This window comes from Primulina eburnea, chromosome 16 (assembly GCF_022965805.1).
Source record: "Primulina eburnea isolate SZY01 chromosome 16, ASM2296580v1, whole genome shotgun sequence".
NCBI lineage: Eukaryota > Viridiplantae > Streptophyta > Magnoliopsida > Lamiales > Gesneriaceae > Primulina > Primulina eburnea.
Window position 1 is genome coordinate 3,238,393 of NC_133116.1, and position 19,771 is coordinate 3,258,163.

The 19,771-nt window shown below is 32.4% G+C and overlaps 3 protein-coding genes across 3 annotated transcripts; 1 reads left to right on the forward strand and 2 right to left on the reverse strand.

The window, feature by feature from the left end:
* Positions 1–1,322: 1,322 nt before the first annotated feature.
* Positions 1,323–9,834, reverse strand: LOC140816318 (uncharacterized protein At3g49140-like). The gene is made up of 10 exons (XM_073175508.1): positions 9,630–9,834; positions 9,255–9,498; positions 9,021–9,123; positions 8,860–8,927; positions 8,260–8,442; positions 8,045–8,173; positions 3,361–3,696; positions 2,542–2,694; positions 1,978–2,073; positions 1,323–1,643 (listed from the first exon to the last, which is right to left on the reverse strand). The coding sequence occupies exons 1-10, from the start codon at positions 9,695–9,697 to the stop codon at positions 1,542–1,544; spliced, it is 1,482 nt and encodes a 493-aa protein (XP_073031609.1). The 5' UTR covers positions 9,698–9,834; the 3' UTR covers positions 1,323–1,541.
* Positions 9,835–11,791: 1,957 nt separating this feature from the next.
* Positions 11,792–13,896, reverse strand: LOC140817159 (ABC transporter G family member 8). Its single transcript, XM_073176788.1, has one exon. The coding sequence runs from the start codon at positions 13,777–13,779 to the stop codon at positions 11,998–12,000; it is 1,782 nt and encodes a 593-aa protein (XP_073032889.1). The 5' UTR covers positions 13,780–13,896; the 3' UTR covers positions 11,792–11,997.
* Positions 13,897–14,977: 1,081 nt separating this feature from the next.
* On the forward strand, positions 14,978–17,297 carry LOC140817144 (reticulon-like protein B2). Its single transcript, XM_073176750.1, has 5 exons — positions 14,978–15,292; positions 16,110–16,290; positions 16,377–16,518; positions 16,741–16,810; positions 16,930–17,297. Exons 1-5 carry the CDS (start codon positions 15,085–15,087, stop codon positions 17,091–17,093), a joined length of 765 nt encoding a protein of 254 aa, XP_073032851.1. The 5' UTR covers positions 14,978–15,084; the 3' UTR covers positions 17,094–17,297.
* The last annotated feature ends 2,474 nt before the right edge of the window (positions 17,298–19,771 follow it).

The following is a 19,771-nucleotide window of genomic DNA, read 5'->3' on the forward strand; positions in this document are numbered from 1 at the left end:
CTAAAAAATCATTTATGAATAAGATTGATTGTTCTCTTAGAAAAAACAACAAGAATTATTCTAACCTATGATAATTTACAAAATTAATTACACACTAAATAACCAAAATAATGTTATTTAACTAATTATAAACAATCTTCTGAAAAATCACCTCTAAATTTTTTTACTTTTTAATCTAAGATACACGAAATAATATAGTTTGAAACATCAATTATTTATCATATACAATCAAAAGTGAAGAAATTGATGCTTGATAGTAGCACGATAGAAAAGCCAAGAGTAGTTAAAATCTTTAATAAATTAATGCTCATAAAGTATTAAAGATAACATATAAAAATCTTTAATTTAATTCAAGTTGATGAGTTTCAATTGAATAACCACAAATATTCTACCCAATAACTAAAGCTTTATACATATTCTAGACCATTCGTCAAAATCCCATGACAAATAGAGATGTCATATGTTTATTCTCATAAAAATAAGTTGATTGAGTTGACAATTTCTCAATTCATGAAGTAATACAAAAAATTAGTTAGGCGCGTCTCATCACCTAAAATAAGTGGGTTGAATTGAAAATTTCCCAACACACTAAAAAAAAGAGTCCAAATAATTTGTCGATTCAAATAGTATGATTCAGCAAACAAATAAAATGAAATAACTATATAATTTCATGGAGCAATTACATGTAATGGAGCAGTTGAGCACAGACCGCCACTTTCCGACCAAAAATCTGTATATTAAAATCATTCGTAGTTTTCTATATTTAATTAATCTCAAGCGACATGGAAACTTAAACTTATATTTAAACCAAAAATGGCCACGCTATTTACCATGTCCAAATATTAATGAATCGATCAATGTTTGAATGATTCTTTTACGAATATTCAATAAATATATAAAATATTTTGAAGTCACTCGTAATAGAAAGTTGAAATCTGTTAAAATATTAAATATCGAACATGTGTTAAATTCTACCAAAAATTTACATTTTTTTATAAAAAAAAATAGACTAAAATTTGATATTTAGTTTCCAAAAAAGAACTAGAACTTTGTAGAAGGTGTGATGATTGTGTTTGGATTGATGATATATTTGAGATGATGAATTTCAATTCGATAAATTTCAGTTTTTTGGATTTCAAATTCACTTTCATATCAAGTTACATAATTTCACTGATAATTATGTTGACTTTCAAATTATGTACTGATATCATTTGAAATTTATCACTTAAATTATTTTGAAGGGAAAATGCTAATTGATGATGAGTAGAAAACGTCATCGTACCATGTTTCAAATATCGTAATTTATATGAATAAAATACACATTTCTCCCAAAATAAATTTTAAAATTATGCAATACACGTATTATTACAAAATGGCCGGAAAGAAGATACGAGACGAGATTTGGAATGTCAAAATTTCTTGCAATAACAAATATAATAGCTGGAACTGAAAGATTTCCTACATAGCTTTGTACTACTTTTATCGACTACGTACATGGGACAACATAAAAAAAAATACAGATATCAGCATCTAACTTGAACCTAAGATTCAGTCTGCTGAGCTTCTTTCCGTGGTTGGATTTTGTGAGCTCTCGGAAACAGCATGTCATTCAGATGCCTTTCGGCACTGTACTCCGATGAGGCCTGTGAAGTTAAGTACGAGGGGGATTTGAGAGGTAAGACAATCTTTTTGAAGGATGTCAAATTTATGAAGCCAAAACCACATAAAAATAAATGTAGTCCTAGGGATTCACGAGAGAAGTGAGAGTTGAATCAGAGGATCCACCGAGTACATGAAATTTAACGTGGGATGGTTTTTCACAACAAAATATAAGCAACCGGGACAAGCCTTTTAAGCTGGAATAATTTGAAAGTAAGGGAAAGAAAAGCAACTGATGTTGACATGATGTTCTACTGTTCAAAAATCCAGCAAGGAAATTATGAACCGCCCAAAAGTAAGGGAAAGAAAAGCACACACCCGTTTTTTGAAAGGAAAACGCAGTGTTTGAAGTTGTGTTCCCGAGCAAACCCGCAAATCAAAACCAAGGCTGTCTACTCCTATAAGAGCACATTCCTGTCATTGTTTCAAGTTGTAAAAAATTAGTGCAAAAACCAAGCAACTGCATATTAAAGTTTTCTGATGACTCAATAGATGGTATTTTTACTCCTTAATTCAATCACAATACATGGTTAGAGTGGATAATTTATCATACAAGTAGACGATGCAGCCAAGTGGAAAAATTTTCACAGATAAATTAGAACTTTAACAAATTTTAACGCTTCTGGGTGGGAAACAAATTATATCTAGGACGACTTGTCATGGTATGGAAAATGTGGTGGGGAATGGTGATGTTTTAGTTCCTTACACTTTCTTCATGCCATAAATTTCTACCACATATGGGTGTAATAGAACCTTATGTCTAAAATTTATTTTCCAATACTAGATGGCCGTAAAGCTTTAATCAAGTTTCCCAACAGGTATATTAGTCAGGCTCACAATAACTAATACTTTGAAATTTTAGTCCATTGTTCATATTGTTACCTCAACTTGAATCCCTTTACATCTCCAACAAAGAGATTGTAGAGCTTGAGTGGTCTTTTCTCCACCAGCTTTGAGGTGTGATATTATTTTTGCGGCTGAATGTGCTATAGCATCAGGTCGAGCCCTCTTATAATCTTCTATTTCAACAAAATTCTGCATGAATAATAAAATTACACCTTTCCTTCCCAATACCAAACAACATGTATAATACATATCCCGTCTCATTTTGACACTGAAAATATATCAGAATAGAGTCTGAAGAAACAGAATCAAATATGTCATCATCAGTCAATCAACCAGATTGAACAAGAGTATGAGACATATAATCCATCGACAACTTTGTCTCTTTTTTCTACTCCACTTATGACAACTCCATCATACTACCCATTTTCCATATGGATAAATAAAAAATTGCATTGCTTAGCACTGCAGTAACATCAATCATTTAGGGAGAGAATAGGGATGTCAAGCATAAGTTTTCATTCATTTCACGAATGTAAAAAATTACTATCATGACAAACTATAGCATTTTTTTGTCTATTAATATACAGCATAAAACAGAGTATATGTCTCCTGTTCATGTAGCACCGCTTAGTATCCAGAAATTGCCTCTTTGTTATGTCATATGTGGATGGAGATGTATTGAAATGGCGATCAACATTAATGAATAAAAAAGGCAGGGAACAAGAGAGGTAAATTTGACAGTTCTCTAGTGTCACATTGTGAAATATATTAAACTTTAACAAGTACGAAGACAGTTCTAACACAACACGAAACAACGTATGCTGCTGAGATTCACGAGGAAACCCATAGATTTACCTCACGTCCATGCGCTGACACTAACTGAATTTTAATCATCTCTAGTTTGTAAAATGAAAATCCACTTCCAAGGTTTTCTTCCTTCTCCAATTCCTCTGCCCAACTTGGATCATCTTGTGATTGTTCTTTTTCACATCTGTGGCCATTGATATTCACGGTGCCTTCTTCCTGTTTTTCATCGCCAATGTTACTTGAATCAGTATCACTGCATTCAGGATCTGTTACATTCTTTTGGATGACAGAATGTTCTTCGATGAATGCAGGTCTTAGAAGGCCTTGTATAGCAAGGCCAGAAGAAGGCTGTTCCATAAAATCTAAAGGATCGTCTGAAACAACCTGTGCAAAAAAAGTAGCCATAAAAAGGGTGTACAGTTTTTACAATAAAAAAATTTGGGCATGAAAGTACAGTATAACCTCCATAATTTAATATTTGATTGGTAAATCACCTCTATCAGACAATAGTCTTTCTTGCTCCCAAACTTGGGCTAGAGACAAATTGATAATTTTGATAAATTAATAAAATCAAAAAATATTATCAAATGTCATATGTTCTTAAAATATGAGTCTATTGCCACTTGTTTTATTTTGTTACAGAAAATTATTGTGCTGTTGAATGCTTCAATTGTTTCCTTGCACGCCACAAACTCCTATATACAATGTTATCCCCATCTTCACCATCAGTAGGATTATCCGTTATATTGGCAGGATCTTCTGTTGACATCATATTGGCAATTCAAGCTATTCATATTAACATTCTTAAAGCAACATGGATTTACATACTTTCTGATGATGTAGAGTAATATTTTCTGGGCCATCCACATTGCAACGTAAAACAATTGTTTGTCACTTTTACCATGTTTTTCAATTCTAGCTATTTCGTTTCAAGTTAGTGATCAGGTTATACTCAATACGGCAATCCAAAATCATACATATGGAAACTTTATTTTTGCCAAATTGGCTATTTTCTTCCTTATCTATATATCTATAAGTTTTTTTATTGTGATTTTACTACATTGCCCAAAAACTATGCATTGTTTGTATTAATTGCATGGGCATTGGTGGAAAAAATATATAAAATTTAGGGACAAATTTGGGATAATGGATTTGTAATGTATTGATTATGTATTTAATTGAGGTATTTATTTTTTTGAACTCATTAAACACATGAGGATCATAGTGTTTTTATTTTTTTAATAGAAAATTGTAAAATAAGAAATTTTGAAAATAATATTACATAAAAATTGAATCGATATTCGATAATAAAAAATATATTAGAAAAATAATATTTTCTTCATACATAATTCTTACAAAAAATATTAAAAAGAATATATATTTAACTATTATACTTATAAAAGTACAAAAAGAAAAACAAAATTTTCCTTGTAAATTTTCTACTATTCTCATAAATTGTGTATTGTCAGATTAATTGCATGAAAATTACACAATCATTAAATACATAAGGATTAAAATAGTGTTTTTATTTTTTAATAAAAAATTGCAACAAAAGAATCTTTGAAAATAATGTTACATAAAAATTGAATAAATATTTTATAATAAAAATACATTAGAGAAATAATATTTTCTTGATACATAATTCTTAGAAAAAATATTAAAACAATAGCTTTTTTAATTTTAAAAAATCATTTAAAATATTAAAAGAATATATATTTAACTATTATACTTATAAAAGTGTAAAAATAATAACAAAGTTTTTCATTGTAAATTTTCTACCATCCCCTTAAATTGTGTGTTGTTAGATTAATTGCATGGAAATTTTCTACATAATTTATGGGAAATCTATGCATTAAAAATGAATATATGTTTGATAATAAAAATATATATTTTTTATCTATAAACCTACGTAAGTATAGATAATTGACAATTTTTTCAATTATCAAAAGATAAAAATGACATCCTCATCAATACAAATCCAAAAATTCAATAAAGATATATTTGTAAATTTCTAATTGTTGTAAGTGTAAAAAAAAAATATCAATTTTTTTTATTTATTCCACCTAATATATAATTAATTAGTAGCCTAATTATTCCACATCATATATAATTAATAGTCTAACAATTGCTAATGAATTATCACTACAATATACATTGATTGTAATAATTTATATCACTTCAAGAATAAAATGTAATTCCTAAATTAACTTTCTCAAATAATCCATCTTTATACTAAGTTTAAATATTTTATCCTTTTAATTTTCTTTCTACATGTTATTTTATTATTTTAATGCAATTTTGTAATTATATTTTAGTGTAGTTTCTAATTAAGTAATAAATTATAGTATCACATGAAGATATAAGAAAAAAATAATTATATATGCAATAGTACAATAACATGATAAATATATAATAATATAATAATATGAAATTTAATACTAATATATTTTATTATTTTTTAACTAAGAATTGAAAGTAAAGAATTTAATAAATTATTTATTAGAATTTATATCAATAATTATGAATTTTAATATACTAATAATAACATAAAATACGAATCTGATAGAAAAATTAAAATAGTTAGCTATAATAAGAAGTTTAAATATTTTAGTCGCACTTATAAATATATATATTTATATATATATATAAGACAAAGTCTTTTATTGGAATCCTTTTTACAGAGGAAGGAGTGACGTGTGAGTGTTTTACATCCATAAAATTCCTGTGTCTTTACTATTCACAAGTTTTTACATTTCAAACTAGGCAAAAACTTGTATGAAACGGTCTCACGGGTCGTATTTGTGAGACGGATCCCTTATTTGGATCATCCATGAAAAAGTATTACTTTTTATGCTAAGAATATTACTTTTTATTTGAATATGGGTAGGGTTGACCCGTCTCACGGATTAAGATCTGTGAGACGGTCTCACATGAGACTAACTCTTCAAACTATATCTTGTTGTTTAGATTGTCAACTGGTTGAAAATATCATTAGAAATATTGAACCGTCTTTCACACTTTTCACGTGGTTAATATTTATAACTGTTTGAGAAAATCTTTCAACCGTGTAAAAATGATTGAAAACAAATTTTAAAAGCAAATTTTGAGTATTATAGGTTATATTTTATTATCAATTATTATTATTTCATTAGTTTTGATAATATTTTGACGAGTTAGTCATAAATATTTTAAATTGACAATTATTTGTCCTTAGTGTGCTTCACTTATATAAATTATGATTTATGCATTTATAAAATCCATAATCTGGTTGATTTTTAGGTTATTATATCTTATACGTGGTTCTTAGATATATATATTTTCAAAATTTGTTTCAGTTCAATTCATTCTATATATTATGCTAATTATAATTTATTATATAACATAAAATTAACGACTTGAATTTCAATTTGAGAAACAATTTTGAAAGTAAAGTATATAAGTTCTTAATTAATTTATTCGTCTAATATGACAAAAGACTAAATCAATATAAATAAAAAAATGAATCAAATTATTTTTAAAAAAAAATCAAATTTTAATTTTTATTAAATAATTAATATTTACGTGCATCGCACGTGCTTCTTGCTAGTGTACTCTAAATGTATTGTATATCAATTGGTTCACTTCTCCAAAACGATTTAATACCTTGTCTTAGCTTGAACTTCTCAAGCCTGAATCCACCCTTTGAGAAAAATTGAATCATGAAACCTCTTCAGGATATAATATCTTCCTCGACTCTCTTATATTTTCCACAATTAGCTTTCCTTTTACATTCATAAAATCTTGATATCAAAGAAACCATGATAAACAATGTTCTCTATCTCTAGAAATTTTGGTGGTTGAAGTCGATTAGCATGACCACCTTTCTCTAATACAGCAGAAGAGCCTCCGATGATCGCTCGAGTGCATTGAAATTATGCCTTGACCGAATTTCAGATGAAATTTTTAATAATCCCATTGCTACAATCCCGTTTGAGTGCTACAGGGATGCTCTTTATTATACTCACGGAAATGTTTCGCATATCTCATTGGTCATTGTTATTTTTTTAACAACTTTTAGTCGGGAAGACATTATATAGATAAATACTAGAACTTCTTGTATTGTTACACATAAATTATTTTTCAGATAATTTGTTGAGATATCAAACTAAAGAATATTGTTTGACTACAATGAACCAAATCAAGAACATAAATAAATAAAAATTCAATGTTTATTATGTTATAAAATCTTTATTATGAATGTCATTTGGAAAAAAATATTTTTCTATGATTCGTTTAGGTTTAATTAAATTGCTTTTGTGTTAAAATTATAAATTGATTTATGGTAGTGGATGTAGGTGATCATGTCATATTCTTCTGCTTTTCAAAAAAATATCCCATAATATAATTTTGTCTATTTATTAATACGTTTGTTCATTATTATTTCATAAAAAAAACTCCAACATTTTAGTAGAGTAGTTCGTATTTAATCAACTAAGTCATTAAATTAAATTTGAGTTCTTAGTTAATTCAATATGTTCAGACTTTGTTGAATCGTGGATTTATTTTATAATACATTTTTAATTTATCAATTAATTAATACTTCTTTTAATTATTAGAATTTCAAAGGACCCACAAAATATTGAGGTTATATCCTAGTCTCTGTCAATAAAAAGTAGAGTATTTCTAATAAGGATTCAAGTTTTTCTGACTAATTTCTATCATTATTGCCCACCAAATTTATTGAAAAAGTTACCTCTGTTAACTTTTTGGCAAAATACATAGGATGAGAAGATCGCATTGTCTCCAATTTTGCCCAGTCCCCCAATGATCCATCAGATTCCTCATCTTCATCCTCCTCATCATCGAGAATGGCAACCCATTCCTGCAGATGAATGTGATAAAATTTACATATTGCAGAGCTACAACCTTGACACTAAAAGATAAAAGAATAGAAGGTAGAGTGCACACTTCACTATCTTCATCTTCAGCATCATCATTATCATCATCATCATCTTCTTCTTCATCTTCCTCACCATCATCATAATCGCTACCTTCACCATCCAACTCATCAACACCGAATTCAATATCAGAATGACCTAGTGCTTCCATCTCGCTAATCATTTCTGCAGTATCTAGTCCAACAATTACTTGCTGCATTGTGTGAAATTCAAGTAAGCATCTAAAAAAATTGCTTGAATTAGAAGATCCTTGATGTCTGACAATGCACTTGAACATTGGGACAGGGGTATGCATTGAAGCAAATTGGCAACTACTAGTGTCTCGAATCTACTTATGTTACACTCTTTCACTAGTCACTTGGCAAGTACAGAGTTCATGCTGTTGATTCAATCTCTTAAGTTATTTTTTTAGACGCATATCAAATCATCGGTGGCTTCCAAAAGAGGGCACAATCAAGATCGGAAAATAGAAATAACAGAAGCGTAAAGTCTTATAGCACTACTCCAGGTACTAACAAGTCGTAAAGGACTGTGGGTGAATTTTATAGGATGATATCGTTCTTCTTTTTGTCAAAATCATGTGCATTGAGTTTAAAATATCTAAACTTACCACGATGGTTTCTTCAGAAGTGAGAGTTTGCAAGATGTCTTCATCGTTTTTCACTTGAAAGTATATATCTGATGATAAGCAATCGCAACTTTAGCAATGACAACACTTCCCATCGACAACCAAATAGTGCCAAATATAAACAAGAAATAATTGCATCTTACTTCCATGTTCATCGGTTACATAAGGCAGATCTGGCCAAAAAATGTTCTCGTGAACTTCTTCATTCACCAAACCAGAAAACATCAGTGTCGCCTTGCTATTCACCTAAAACAAAATCTTTACACAACATCAAAATTCACCCACAACCAAATCATTTCCATAAAATTAGCAATTCATCACCAATAAAATTCCTTGAGACGAAACTTGAAATTACACACTACTATTTCTGTGTATACCTCAATTATTGTCCGAGAAGCTTCGGCTGGAGTGAGACTAGCTTCCCCGTTCTCCAATAATTCAGAGTCCAAAATGTCTTCGAACGGATGATACCTCTGAGGCTTCAAATTCTGTTTCACCGGACCCGAACCCGAGCTCGGCAGCTCTTTTGCAGTAGCTCTTATTCCATTCCGATTACCACCATTCACCCAACCTCCACACCTTCTTCCAACACAGTTATCCCTCAACTCCCAGCACTTAGTCCTACTCACCAACCAAATTCAATAGAGGAAAAAAAACTCAGTTCATTCCCTCAAACTCCACATTTTTTCAAGCATAAGCAAACGACCAAAATATATCAAAAAACAAGTAGAAAAATAAAGAAAAACAGATACCGAGGGATGAAAACATTGGCGGCGGGGAGTCGAACGACGGCTGTGGTGTGAGGTTCGATCACCAGCATATTCGATGACGGTGAGATGGGTGTGGCGAATTGAATCGAAAATGAAGTTGAAATGCTAATTTTGCATAGTGGAATATTCCATGCTTATGTTCAGTTATTGGAATGTGTGGTGGTGTTTTGTGATCCGAATTACCTATTTGTTTTTGCCTTTCCCCCTTTTTCTATTTTCCCATTGGTTCTCGTATGATATAATGTATCTCTTCAGACTTTGTTTGTTTTAAATAAATTGTTTCTTTTTTGGTCAAATTTAAAAATGAATTGTTTTATATTGCGGGTGAAATCGCTCACCTTAGGCATTCCTTACCCCCGACCCGACAAGAATGTGAGAGAAGGTAAATCATGGTGACTCAGCCAACCAACAGCAGTTAGACCTTATGTTACTGGCGCACAAGGAGCTCCCCCTCATTAGAGGAAATATAACTCTCACACTGCCGCTTGCAAAACTCGATCTCTGGTCATTGCTCCAAGATTCACTGCTGCTAACCAACTGAGCTAAGCTCATGCAGACATGAGTTGTTTTATATGTGAGACCAATAGGTGGCTTCACTTTATATAACCAATAAGAAATAATGTTTTCGATATGAAAATAAAAGTGGATCTCATGTGAGATCATTTTACGAATCTTAAGTGTAGTTTATATTTTCGAAGGACATCAAAATCAAAATTGATTTTTTTTAAAATACTTCAAATTTAATTATATATTTATTTTTAAATATTTAATGCATTAAGTGAATGCATTAATACTGATAAATATTTTTTTATAATATATAATTTTTTACGATAAATTTCCAAGTATAGAAAACAATTATGTTTTTATAGATGTATAGATATCTTGGTGACATTATTTCATTATATAATGATTTTCAATTAAACCATATAATAAAAACTTATAAGAAGTGAAATTTTACACACACACAAAATAATAAACGAACATATAAAAACAATTTGAAGATGGAGGTATTACTTCTTGTTAGTGATCCTCGGGCTCTCAACCTGTTGGACTGGACCACCAAACTTATCTGGGCTGCTCACCGATTAGGATAAATTGGATTGGGTTTACATTTATCCAAATTTATTGTTTATTTTAATTCATAATATTCAAAAAAAAACATTAATTAATATATTAAACCGAAAATGTACGGCAGATAAAACATTAAAAATAATCTAAACCATGAATATATATAATGTATCGTATTTCTGCATTTAATACTAATTTATAACCAATAAAAAAATTATATCTTACATATATTTTCAAGTAATAATTTATGATATAAATGAAATGAAATGGTGCATGCATGTTCATGGATTCTCGTGATAGGAAAAAGGAAAGTAGAACCCGTGACCAAATGATTCGGAAAATAGATAAAGGACAACAAATCTCTGCATCTTTTTTTCTGCGATTCAAGCCTGGGCCACAATAGAGTAGGACATTTTAATATGGATAGTTTTAAATATTTTATATATTCTAGTACTGAAATATATATATATATATATATATATATATATAAATTTATATTACGTTATTGTATCTCAATTGGATCGCTTCCACTCGAATAAGTAAAAATATTTAAAAGATTTTTCTATATTATATATATATATATATATATATACACACACGCACACACTAGATATTTACAATGTCTACCCTCTCCTATGTATTATCCCATCTCACCACTTGGTGTGACTGTAGTGTTTTCTTTATGGAGACCGGACCCTATCATAAGGTTTGCATAATTTCGGGGAAAACGACGATGATCCATTAATTTGAATTTGTTTTCGCATATTTATGTTCACTTTGTTATTGTCGGGATCATAAGGACCCGTGACAAGCACATTTTTCGAACATATATGTATAGTTTTGATAAGTCATACCTTTATCTTGTACGTTTATATAAATATTGATGAGATGGCATTCACGTCTTCTATGTTAAATTTTTATATATTTTAATAGAGAATGTAACATTATCAGTGTTTATGTAAGTGTGTACGACAAGTGTTGATCATCGTATCAAAATCATATAATGTATTTTTGTGTTGTTAATCCTTTTCTTTTTATCAAGCACTGTATATCATGATCCGTCACTTTTAATCCGTCATGGCGTAAATCGAGCATGCATTAATTGACATTTACAATCACAAATTTCCATAATATATCTTAACAATTATATCAAAAAAGAAACGCCATGAACAATCGAAATTTTTTACAAGAAATGTTTATTGAACGGATCCTTAAATATTACCTCGATTTGTGTTAAGAAATTAATCCGTTTTGTGCAACGACTGAAGGCATGCTAGCAGTTTCATTTCTTGAATCTTGAAACCCTTCTTCTCAAAACAATCAGCCAAAGCAGACGATAAAGCACGAAGAACCCAAGCAAAATGTAAAGATTCGTCCACCTCTGCAATTCATGGAGCCCTTTGTTCTCCAACACATTACCCCCATTCACCATGCACGTTGTCTTCGTCTCATCCGACCATATGAAACACCTTGAAACCATGCAGGAATACTCATTAATCAAGAATGCATCCAGAGCATATTTATACATGGACAAGTAGTGCATGAAGAGCCAGAACTTGGGTATGTTGTCTTTGGCGATGAAGTAGCCGGAGAACAGGAAGAATCCGGCGAGAAGTACTGTCACTAATGAAGTTCCAGCGATGAAATTTGGAGCTACGGAGCTTAAGAATAGGACGAATGAGTTCGCCATTAGAAGTATGATCCAGATGACGAGAACAAAGTATGCAAACGCTTGCCATGTTGCGCAGAGACCCACTAAGAAGTAGAGTGAAACCGAGTAAAGAAATGCGATCCCGAGTAAGTAGGGGAAGAAAACTAGAGTATTCGCCATGAGATAGGAAGACAACCTGTAAACTCCACTCGAGGTTTCTCTCAGAAGGATTGGTCTTTCGTCGATGAAGATTGGCAGGGTTTCGGTTGTGGAGGAGAGGAGGAATGTTAGAGTGAAAGCGAAAAGGCCAAATCTTTTCTCAATCCCTGATTTACCAAATCCAATGTTTATGTAGATTGTGCCCAACACTAAGCCAACCCCCAAAGCCTGTAAAGTGTTTGTTAAGAGTAACTGCTTTGTTCTGTATATTATTTTCCAGAACCTGATGTATAATGTGACTATTTCGTGGAAACTCGAGCTTCTGTACCTTATTTTTTCTTTTGTTTTAGCAATTTTTGATTGAGAAGGGGAAGAATTTTCAGGTGATACTGCTGCCGGTGAAATGGCTTCGGGTTTATGGAGCAGATTCAGTATTTCCATGGCATATTCGAGCGGATTAAGCTGTGGAGGAACTGAGAAGCCATTGCAAAGCAAGAAATCTTGAAGGGAAGAAAGTGTACCGTTGTGCACAACCGTTCCTTTCGCCAGGAGTAGAATCTTATCTATGGTGGAAAGAATCTTGAAACTCGGCTGATGAATAGACAGAACAACCGTGCGATGGCGTGAGTCTGCGATTGATCTGAGCGTCTTCATTACATTCAAAGCTGAGCCACTGTCGAGCCCTGAAGTGGGTTCATCGAGAAGCAGCACCGACGGGTCGTGGAGGAGGCTTAGCCCTATAGAAACGCGACGGCGTTCCCCGCCGGAGAGCCCACACGCCATCCTAGTCTCCGCTAAATGTTTGAGGCGGAGCTCATCAAGAAGGGTGGACACAATCCCTGATATATCAGAGGTTTTAGGGTTCAGCAAACTCGCAGAAAAGGCAAATGTTTCAGCCACGGTGAGTAAAGGAAGGCATGCATCATGCTGGGGGACATAAGCGGATAGCTTGCGGAAGGACGACGGGTTGAGGGGGGAAGAGTTGAGGAGCAGGGCGCCACTCGTCGGCGCGGTTCGAGCAGCCAAAATGTCGAGTAGAGTTGATTTCCCAGCGCCACTCGGGCCGACGATTGCGAGGATTTGAGATGGATATGCGGTAAGTGAGATTGCTCGTAAGATGTGAGTTGGTGGAGTTGGAATGCAAGGTTTGAAGATGAAGAGTTTGGCGATCGTGGTAGTGGATTTCATATAGGAGATGGATGAGGCTGTGATCGTGTACGTTTTGTAAGGCCGCGGCGGCGATTCTTTATCCATGGCGGAGCAAGAATGCTCGAGTGGAAAGAGAAGGTAATCGTGGAAGGATATGTTAGTACTCTAATTTCTATGTATGACAGTGAAGTAGTGTATATGCCATTTTGTTTTGTTTTTGTTTTTTAATTTGCTTCACACTTGGAAATTCACCTCCAGCGCCTACAAGGAGTTGGCACTTAATGCTATACATTACCACAAATAAATAAATAAATATATGTATGTATGTGTATATATATATATATTTATATATTATATCCATTTGTTGGCATCAAGGGTGGATGAGTAGTAGTACTAGTAGAGTGTAGCTAGGTTGTTTCCTTGTGCTCAGATGAGTCCATGCTGTAGAGTCACGGGGATACTGCATAACTAACATCACCCACTCATATACATACACAATAGTGCATTGATCTGTATATACAATAATTTTTTTTATAATTTATTTAGTTTTTATTTTAATGAAGATTAAAATATAATTATAAAAATTAGTGGTGAACAACATTATAATTTTGATATATGAATTAAAAAAATAAATAAAAAAAAGAAAAATGATCCAAACAAGAATAGAACATACAACTTAATACTTAAAAATAAGGACTCTAATATCCATTTAGTTACACTAACTTACATCAAAGTGTTAACACTTTATTTATATATATAATTATTAAAATAAATCTATCACATAAATTTGAAATGTGAGACTATCATTAGTTTTTATGTACTTTAATATATATATATATATATGTGTGTGTGTGTGTGTGTGTGTGTGTGTGTGTGTGTGTGTGGTTTATTAAAGTACATAAAAACTAATGATAGTCTCACATTCAATACTTACAATTATTTAGTAGGTATCTTGTGAGACGGTTTCACAAATCTTTATTCACGAGACATGTTGACTATGTTCATATTCACAATAAAAAATAATAAGTTTTCATAAAATGGTCAAATAATATATCTGTATCAAATGAGTTCTTACAATACTGATAAAAGGCGTAATATAAAGCTAGAAATTTACAAAAAAAAAATTTACATACTGATGTGATTTGCAGAAAGTTGCGGGTGGAATTCTTTTATAACTGCCTCGTGAATCAGCAAAGAGTCCAGGCCCATTTGAATTCTGACCCTATCTCAACCTCTATTCTCCATTGGGCTAGTAATATATATTTATTGGGCCATCACACTAACCCGACACGGTGCTCCAGCTCGTTTCCGTTTCCCTAAACCTCAGCCCTCGACTCCATCCGTTCCACTCGGAAATATCGCAAAAGGCGCCGAAAGTTCGGCGGCGCGTGAAATCTGAAATCAGAAGCCATGTCTGATCACGAGGAGAACGAATCCAACGCTAAATCAGTGATCGATCAGATCACGGAGAAACTTCACAGCCACGGTTCATCTTCGTCGTCAGGTTCGGACGACGACAAGGACATCAAATCTTCTGCCGCAGCCAAGAAAAAGGCCAAGATTTATCGTCTCTTCGGCCGCGAAAAGCCCGTCCACAAGGTTCTAGGAGGTGGAAAACGTACGGATTTCGTATTCTCTATACTCTCCAATGGTTTTATCATCGACATGCTTTAGATGAGATATTGTTCATTTTTCTCATACGACGGTTTCTGGAATTGAGGTTATTGGATTGGTTTCGTTGGTGCATATACCTATGTATCAAACGGCATTCATTAGTGGTGTTCATACTTCATATTGTTAACAGGGATGTCTTCTAGAAATACTCGAACGTACATGGAGAAAATAGATAGATACATGTAATAAGAACCCATGACCAATTCAGTGAAATAATATAGAAAGGGAATTTGTACTTTCGAACTGATAATTCTTTGTTATTGCGCTAATAATAGTTTCAAACTTTAACAATGCCAACATTTTCTGATGTTTGAGTTCTACATAGAAAAGTGAGGCTATTATTCTATTCAAAAACAGAAAGATTGCATTGTCTCCTCAGTTGATGCTGTAAACTGCTCAGTTCCACAATTATTTGTTTTGCATTATTTTATATGCTCCTGTACTGATACATATTCCATGTAATCTACTGGAGGATAGATTTTTGGTGCACGTATATGCTGATACTTTTCTGGTGCATATATATGCTTTGAAACTGTCAAAGAAATTCCTCTTAAAAGAGTCCGAGGATCTTGTAATTGATTTCTTTCATCTCTGAAATGGTTTATGGACTCGATTAGAGTATAATTTGCGGTCTAGAGTTAGTAGAGTTGTGTGGCTGCTTTTTACACGTAGTCTCATGTAATATGGAGCATGTAATCATAACTTTTATTATCATTATTAAATATTATTTTGTGCTATCTCACGCTGATATTTTCTGACAGCTGCTGATATTTTCCTATGGAGAGACAAGAAAAGTTCCGGTGGTGTGATTGGTGTTGCCACCACAGTTTGGGTGCTCTTTGAATTGCTCGAATATCACTTACTCTCACTACTGTGCCATATCTTTATTCTTGCCCTGTCAATCCTTTTTCTTTGGTCAAATGCATCCACCTTTATTAATAAGTATGATTCTAAACTGGTCAAGAAACTTACTACTGATGAATTTTTTATACATTCTTCTCACTTTTCTGTTTTATTATGCGTCACAGGTCTCCACCTAAGATCCCTGAAGTCATTCTTTCTGAGGACATAGTCCTGGGTGTAGCTTCTGCCCTTCGTGTTGAATTCAACCGCGCTTGTTCCATCTTTCGAGACATTGCACGTGGGAAAGATTTGAAGAAATTCCTTGCTGTGTGTGAATCTATTTGTTCTTACTTCATTATGAAACATTGTTGCCAAACAAACAAACATCTAAGCCCTAGGCTAACTTTTGTAGTGGCGCTTACTATTTTGTTGTCAAACGTACCAGACTAGAGCATTTTGAATATATTCGCAGGCTGTGGTTTATTGAAATTCATTAACGTTTTCAATAACTTATCCATTGATAGTTTGAAATCCCATTCTGGTTTTTAGGTGATTGCTGGGCTGTGGATATTATCCTCTCTGGGGAGTTGCTGCAACTTCTTGACCTTATTTTACATCGGTAATTAGCTTTCTTGCTATCATCTCTATACATAATGGCTGTTATCGAATTGTAAGCTACATCATTACCATTTCCTTATCATGTTTTCTCTTCGTTCCTATATTCACCTTCAAAAATAGGTATCGTTTTGCTGCACACCGTGCCTTTGGTTTACGAAAAATACGATGATCAGATCGATGCTTTCGCCGAGAAAGCCGAGTCAGAGTTGAAGAAACAATATGCCGTTTTCAACGACAAGGTTTTGAGTAAACTCCCAAAAAGTCTGAAAGACAAGCTTGCTTAGATATCGTAGAGTGGTGGTATTAGGTTTTCACGGCGAGTGGGTTTGGTATTTGTCTGTTTTAATTTAGTCAATTTGTTGTTCTGTCTCATATTCACTGTGTTGTATGTTTGTTTACCACTAAATTGCTTTATTTGAATTGCTTCGGGCCACTGGACTGCAACAAATTCTGTTCATTTTTTAGATTTATATTAGAACTTTATTTAATTGAGTTGCCTAAGTTAATCGACGTTATGTTATTTGACTTAAAATTAATATAAATAAAAGAGGATATAGAAACACAGGTTGATAAAATATATAGAGAATATGTCCATTTACTAACAAGGAAGAACAAAAAAAAAATGACAATACCATGAGTTCGAGTGCACTACATGCATTCACGGTATACTTTAATTCTGGCATAAATTTAAATAGGATTGAACAAATATATGGGAGGAAACGACTTAATTGATTTTAATATTTTCGAAACTTCGTTTTAGCTACGCTAAAGTATTCTGAAATGATCAAGAGATCATGTTTCATTGCTATAATTAAAATAATTATAAAACTTTGTTGAGCAATAGTTGTTATTATTTATTTAGTTTAAACCCATAATTTAGTAAGCAAAAAGCCCAAAATCAAGCCAATTAATATTTTAGAATCTGGTAATGAAAAATTCAGAAATCGGAGCACCGACCGTTCTTCTCCCAATCGCCGTACCGGGTTGGCTCCGGGCCTCTGGGCCCTCCAATCTCGCCGTTCTCTCTGTTCAAACATTCCTCAGCCTCATTTCCCTCGGTTTTCGGATTATATTTCTCTTCATCCTGCATCTGCAGTATTTTCTCTTTGGTTTCTGGATCCGATTCTTCTCTCTTCCCTAACTTCTGAGCCGTCGAACACATGAATCGGCGAATTACAGAGTTCGCGAACTCGGATCTGATGATTGATGATGGAGAACGGCTTAATTTGCTGGCCATTCTCTGACCCTCAATCTTTTCAAGCTTCGAGTTTCGAAGTTTCTGGTAAAAGGAATAGTTCGAGAATTGTAAAGCAGTGATGGTTTTTTTTTTTGAAATATCTTCTCACCGTGTAAAATTTGACAATTTGGCAGTCCGAACGACGTCGTGCTGCAAGAAACTAGCTAGTACTTGGGTTGCAATTTCAGGAAAAGTAACCCAATACCATATTGGGCTGGTGAATCCTGTCATATTAGTTTGGCACCAATCCGGACCGGCCACTTAGGCCTAGTACGATCGGCCCAATCAAAACGAGTTTACTGGTGTAGTTGGAAGAGATGTAAATGGGTCGAATTTGAGATATTTATTTTAATAAACATTCATATCTTCATTTTCTCTATATATTCAACTTTCTGCCTCGTCATTATATCCATTGAATATTCATATTCTATTCAAATATCTTATTATCATCTATAATTCAATTATAAAATTTAAATTATTTTGATTAAACTACTAAAATATTCATCAAATTTTCAAGAGAACAATAAGAACAAAATTAAAAATAAAAATTAGCAACTAAAAATATTATAAAAATAACAAAATATTAGAAATAATTTATCTTAATATTATTATTCTATAAAAATAATAACAACTTTATATTAATAATTTTCTTAATTTCATCAATATACCATAATTCAAAAAAAGAGTCTTAGAATTATTGTTTCTCCAAACGCGACGGTGGGCCCCACTTTAAAACTGGTCTGGGGCATAGGTGGATCCGAGAAAACGAAAATTGGCCATGTACGAGGTGACCCGGACGACGTCATAACTGAGCCAGGCTAATTAGGGTACCCTGACCAACCTGTCAGGCTTTTAATCGTATCGAGCCAGGTTGCAACAGTTGGTTCAGTCTGGTCGATAAATTATTTTCTTCAGTTTTCAAAATACATAATCTGAAAATTAAAATTTTAATGTTCGATTTGTTTAGATTTTTATATTACGGTGTGGTTCATGTGGTTTAAGTTATTAATTGAGTTACAAATCAACTTATATGTTTTAAAATATATAATAGTAATGAATTTTTTTTGAGCAAAAATACTAATTATTAGTTGCTTGTAAAAATTCATTAATCTTTAAAAATATCAAATCTCTCATAAATTGATAAAAACTATCTATTCAAAACAAATAAATTCACACAATCAAATTTAATGCTTTTTTGTTCTAATTTTTTTTTTTTTTTTTTATGTTTTAGTAATTTCATACATCGAAATTAAGAACTCAGAAATAAATACTAGTTTGATTATCGTAACAATATTTGAGTATTTGGATACACAGCACCAAGTGATGTGCACTTTTTACACGAGATGATCACATGATCGTCTCGTTTAATTTGACAACTTTTTTAGATTTATCTTATACGGAGTGATGTCCATGAGATGATCACGTGATCATCTCGTACAAAAAATACACAGTACCAAATGTTGTCTTTTCACTACAGTAGAAGATCCAAATCCAACATTTGATATGTTGCTGGCGAATAATTCTATAGACAGTCGACCAATTCCTCTAAGATAAATCATTAGGATCCAAAATGTCATATATATCGGTGCGTTGTGTTTCTACGGGTTTTAAAATTTTTACTTAAAAGTTAAAGCTTAAAATTGTAACCAACTAAAACACCGTTAAATTGAACCAAATGATCCAAAATTTATGGTTCAACCAAACGGCACCATCTGAAATTTGTTA

What these genes read in the sequence shown, in the direction of transcription:
- LOC140816318 (XM_073175508.1), bottom strand. Translation starts at nt 9,697, where the DNA reads ATGCTGGTGATCGAACCTCACACCACAGCCGTCGTTCGACTCCCCGCC. An exon ending in CTTCTGAAGAAACCATCGTG is followed by an intron (nt 8,443 to 8,859) that starts GTAAGTTTAGAT and finishes CACACAATGCAG; the next exon opens with CAAGTAATTGTTGGACTAGA. An exon ending in GTTTTCCTTTCAAAAAACGG is followed by an intron (nt 1,644 to 1,977) that starts GTGTGTGCTTTT and finishes TTAACTTCACAG; the next exon opens with GCCTCATCGGAGTACAGTGC.
- LOC140817159 (XM_073176788.1), bottom strand. Translation starts at nt 13,779, where the DNA reads ATGGATAAAGAATCGCCGCCGCGGCCTTACAAAACGTACACGATCACA.
- LOC140817144 (XM_073176750.1), top strand. Translation starts at nt 15,085, where the DNA reads ATGTCTGATCACGAGGAGAACGAATCCAACGCTAAATCAGTGATCGAT. An exon ending in GCATCCACCTTTATTAATAA is followed by an intron (nt 16,291 to 16,376) that starts GTATGATTCTAA and finishes TATGCGTCACAG; the next exon opens with GTCTCCACCTAAGATCCCTG. An exon ending in ATTTGAAGAAATTCCTTGCT is followed by an intron (nt 16,519 to 16,740) that starts GTGTGTGAATCT and finishes TCTGGTTTTTAG; the next exon opens with GTGATTGCTGGGCTGTGGAT.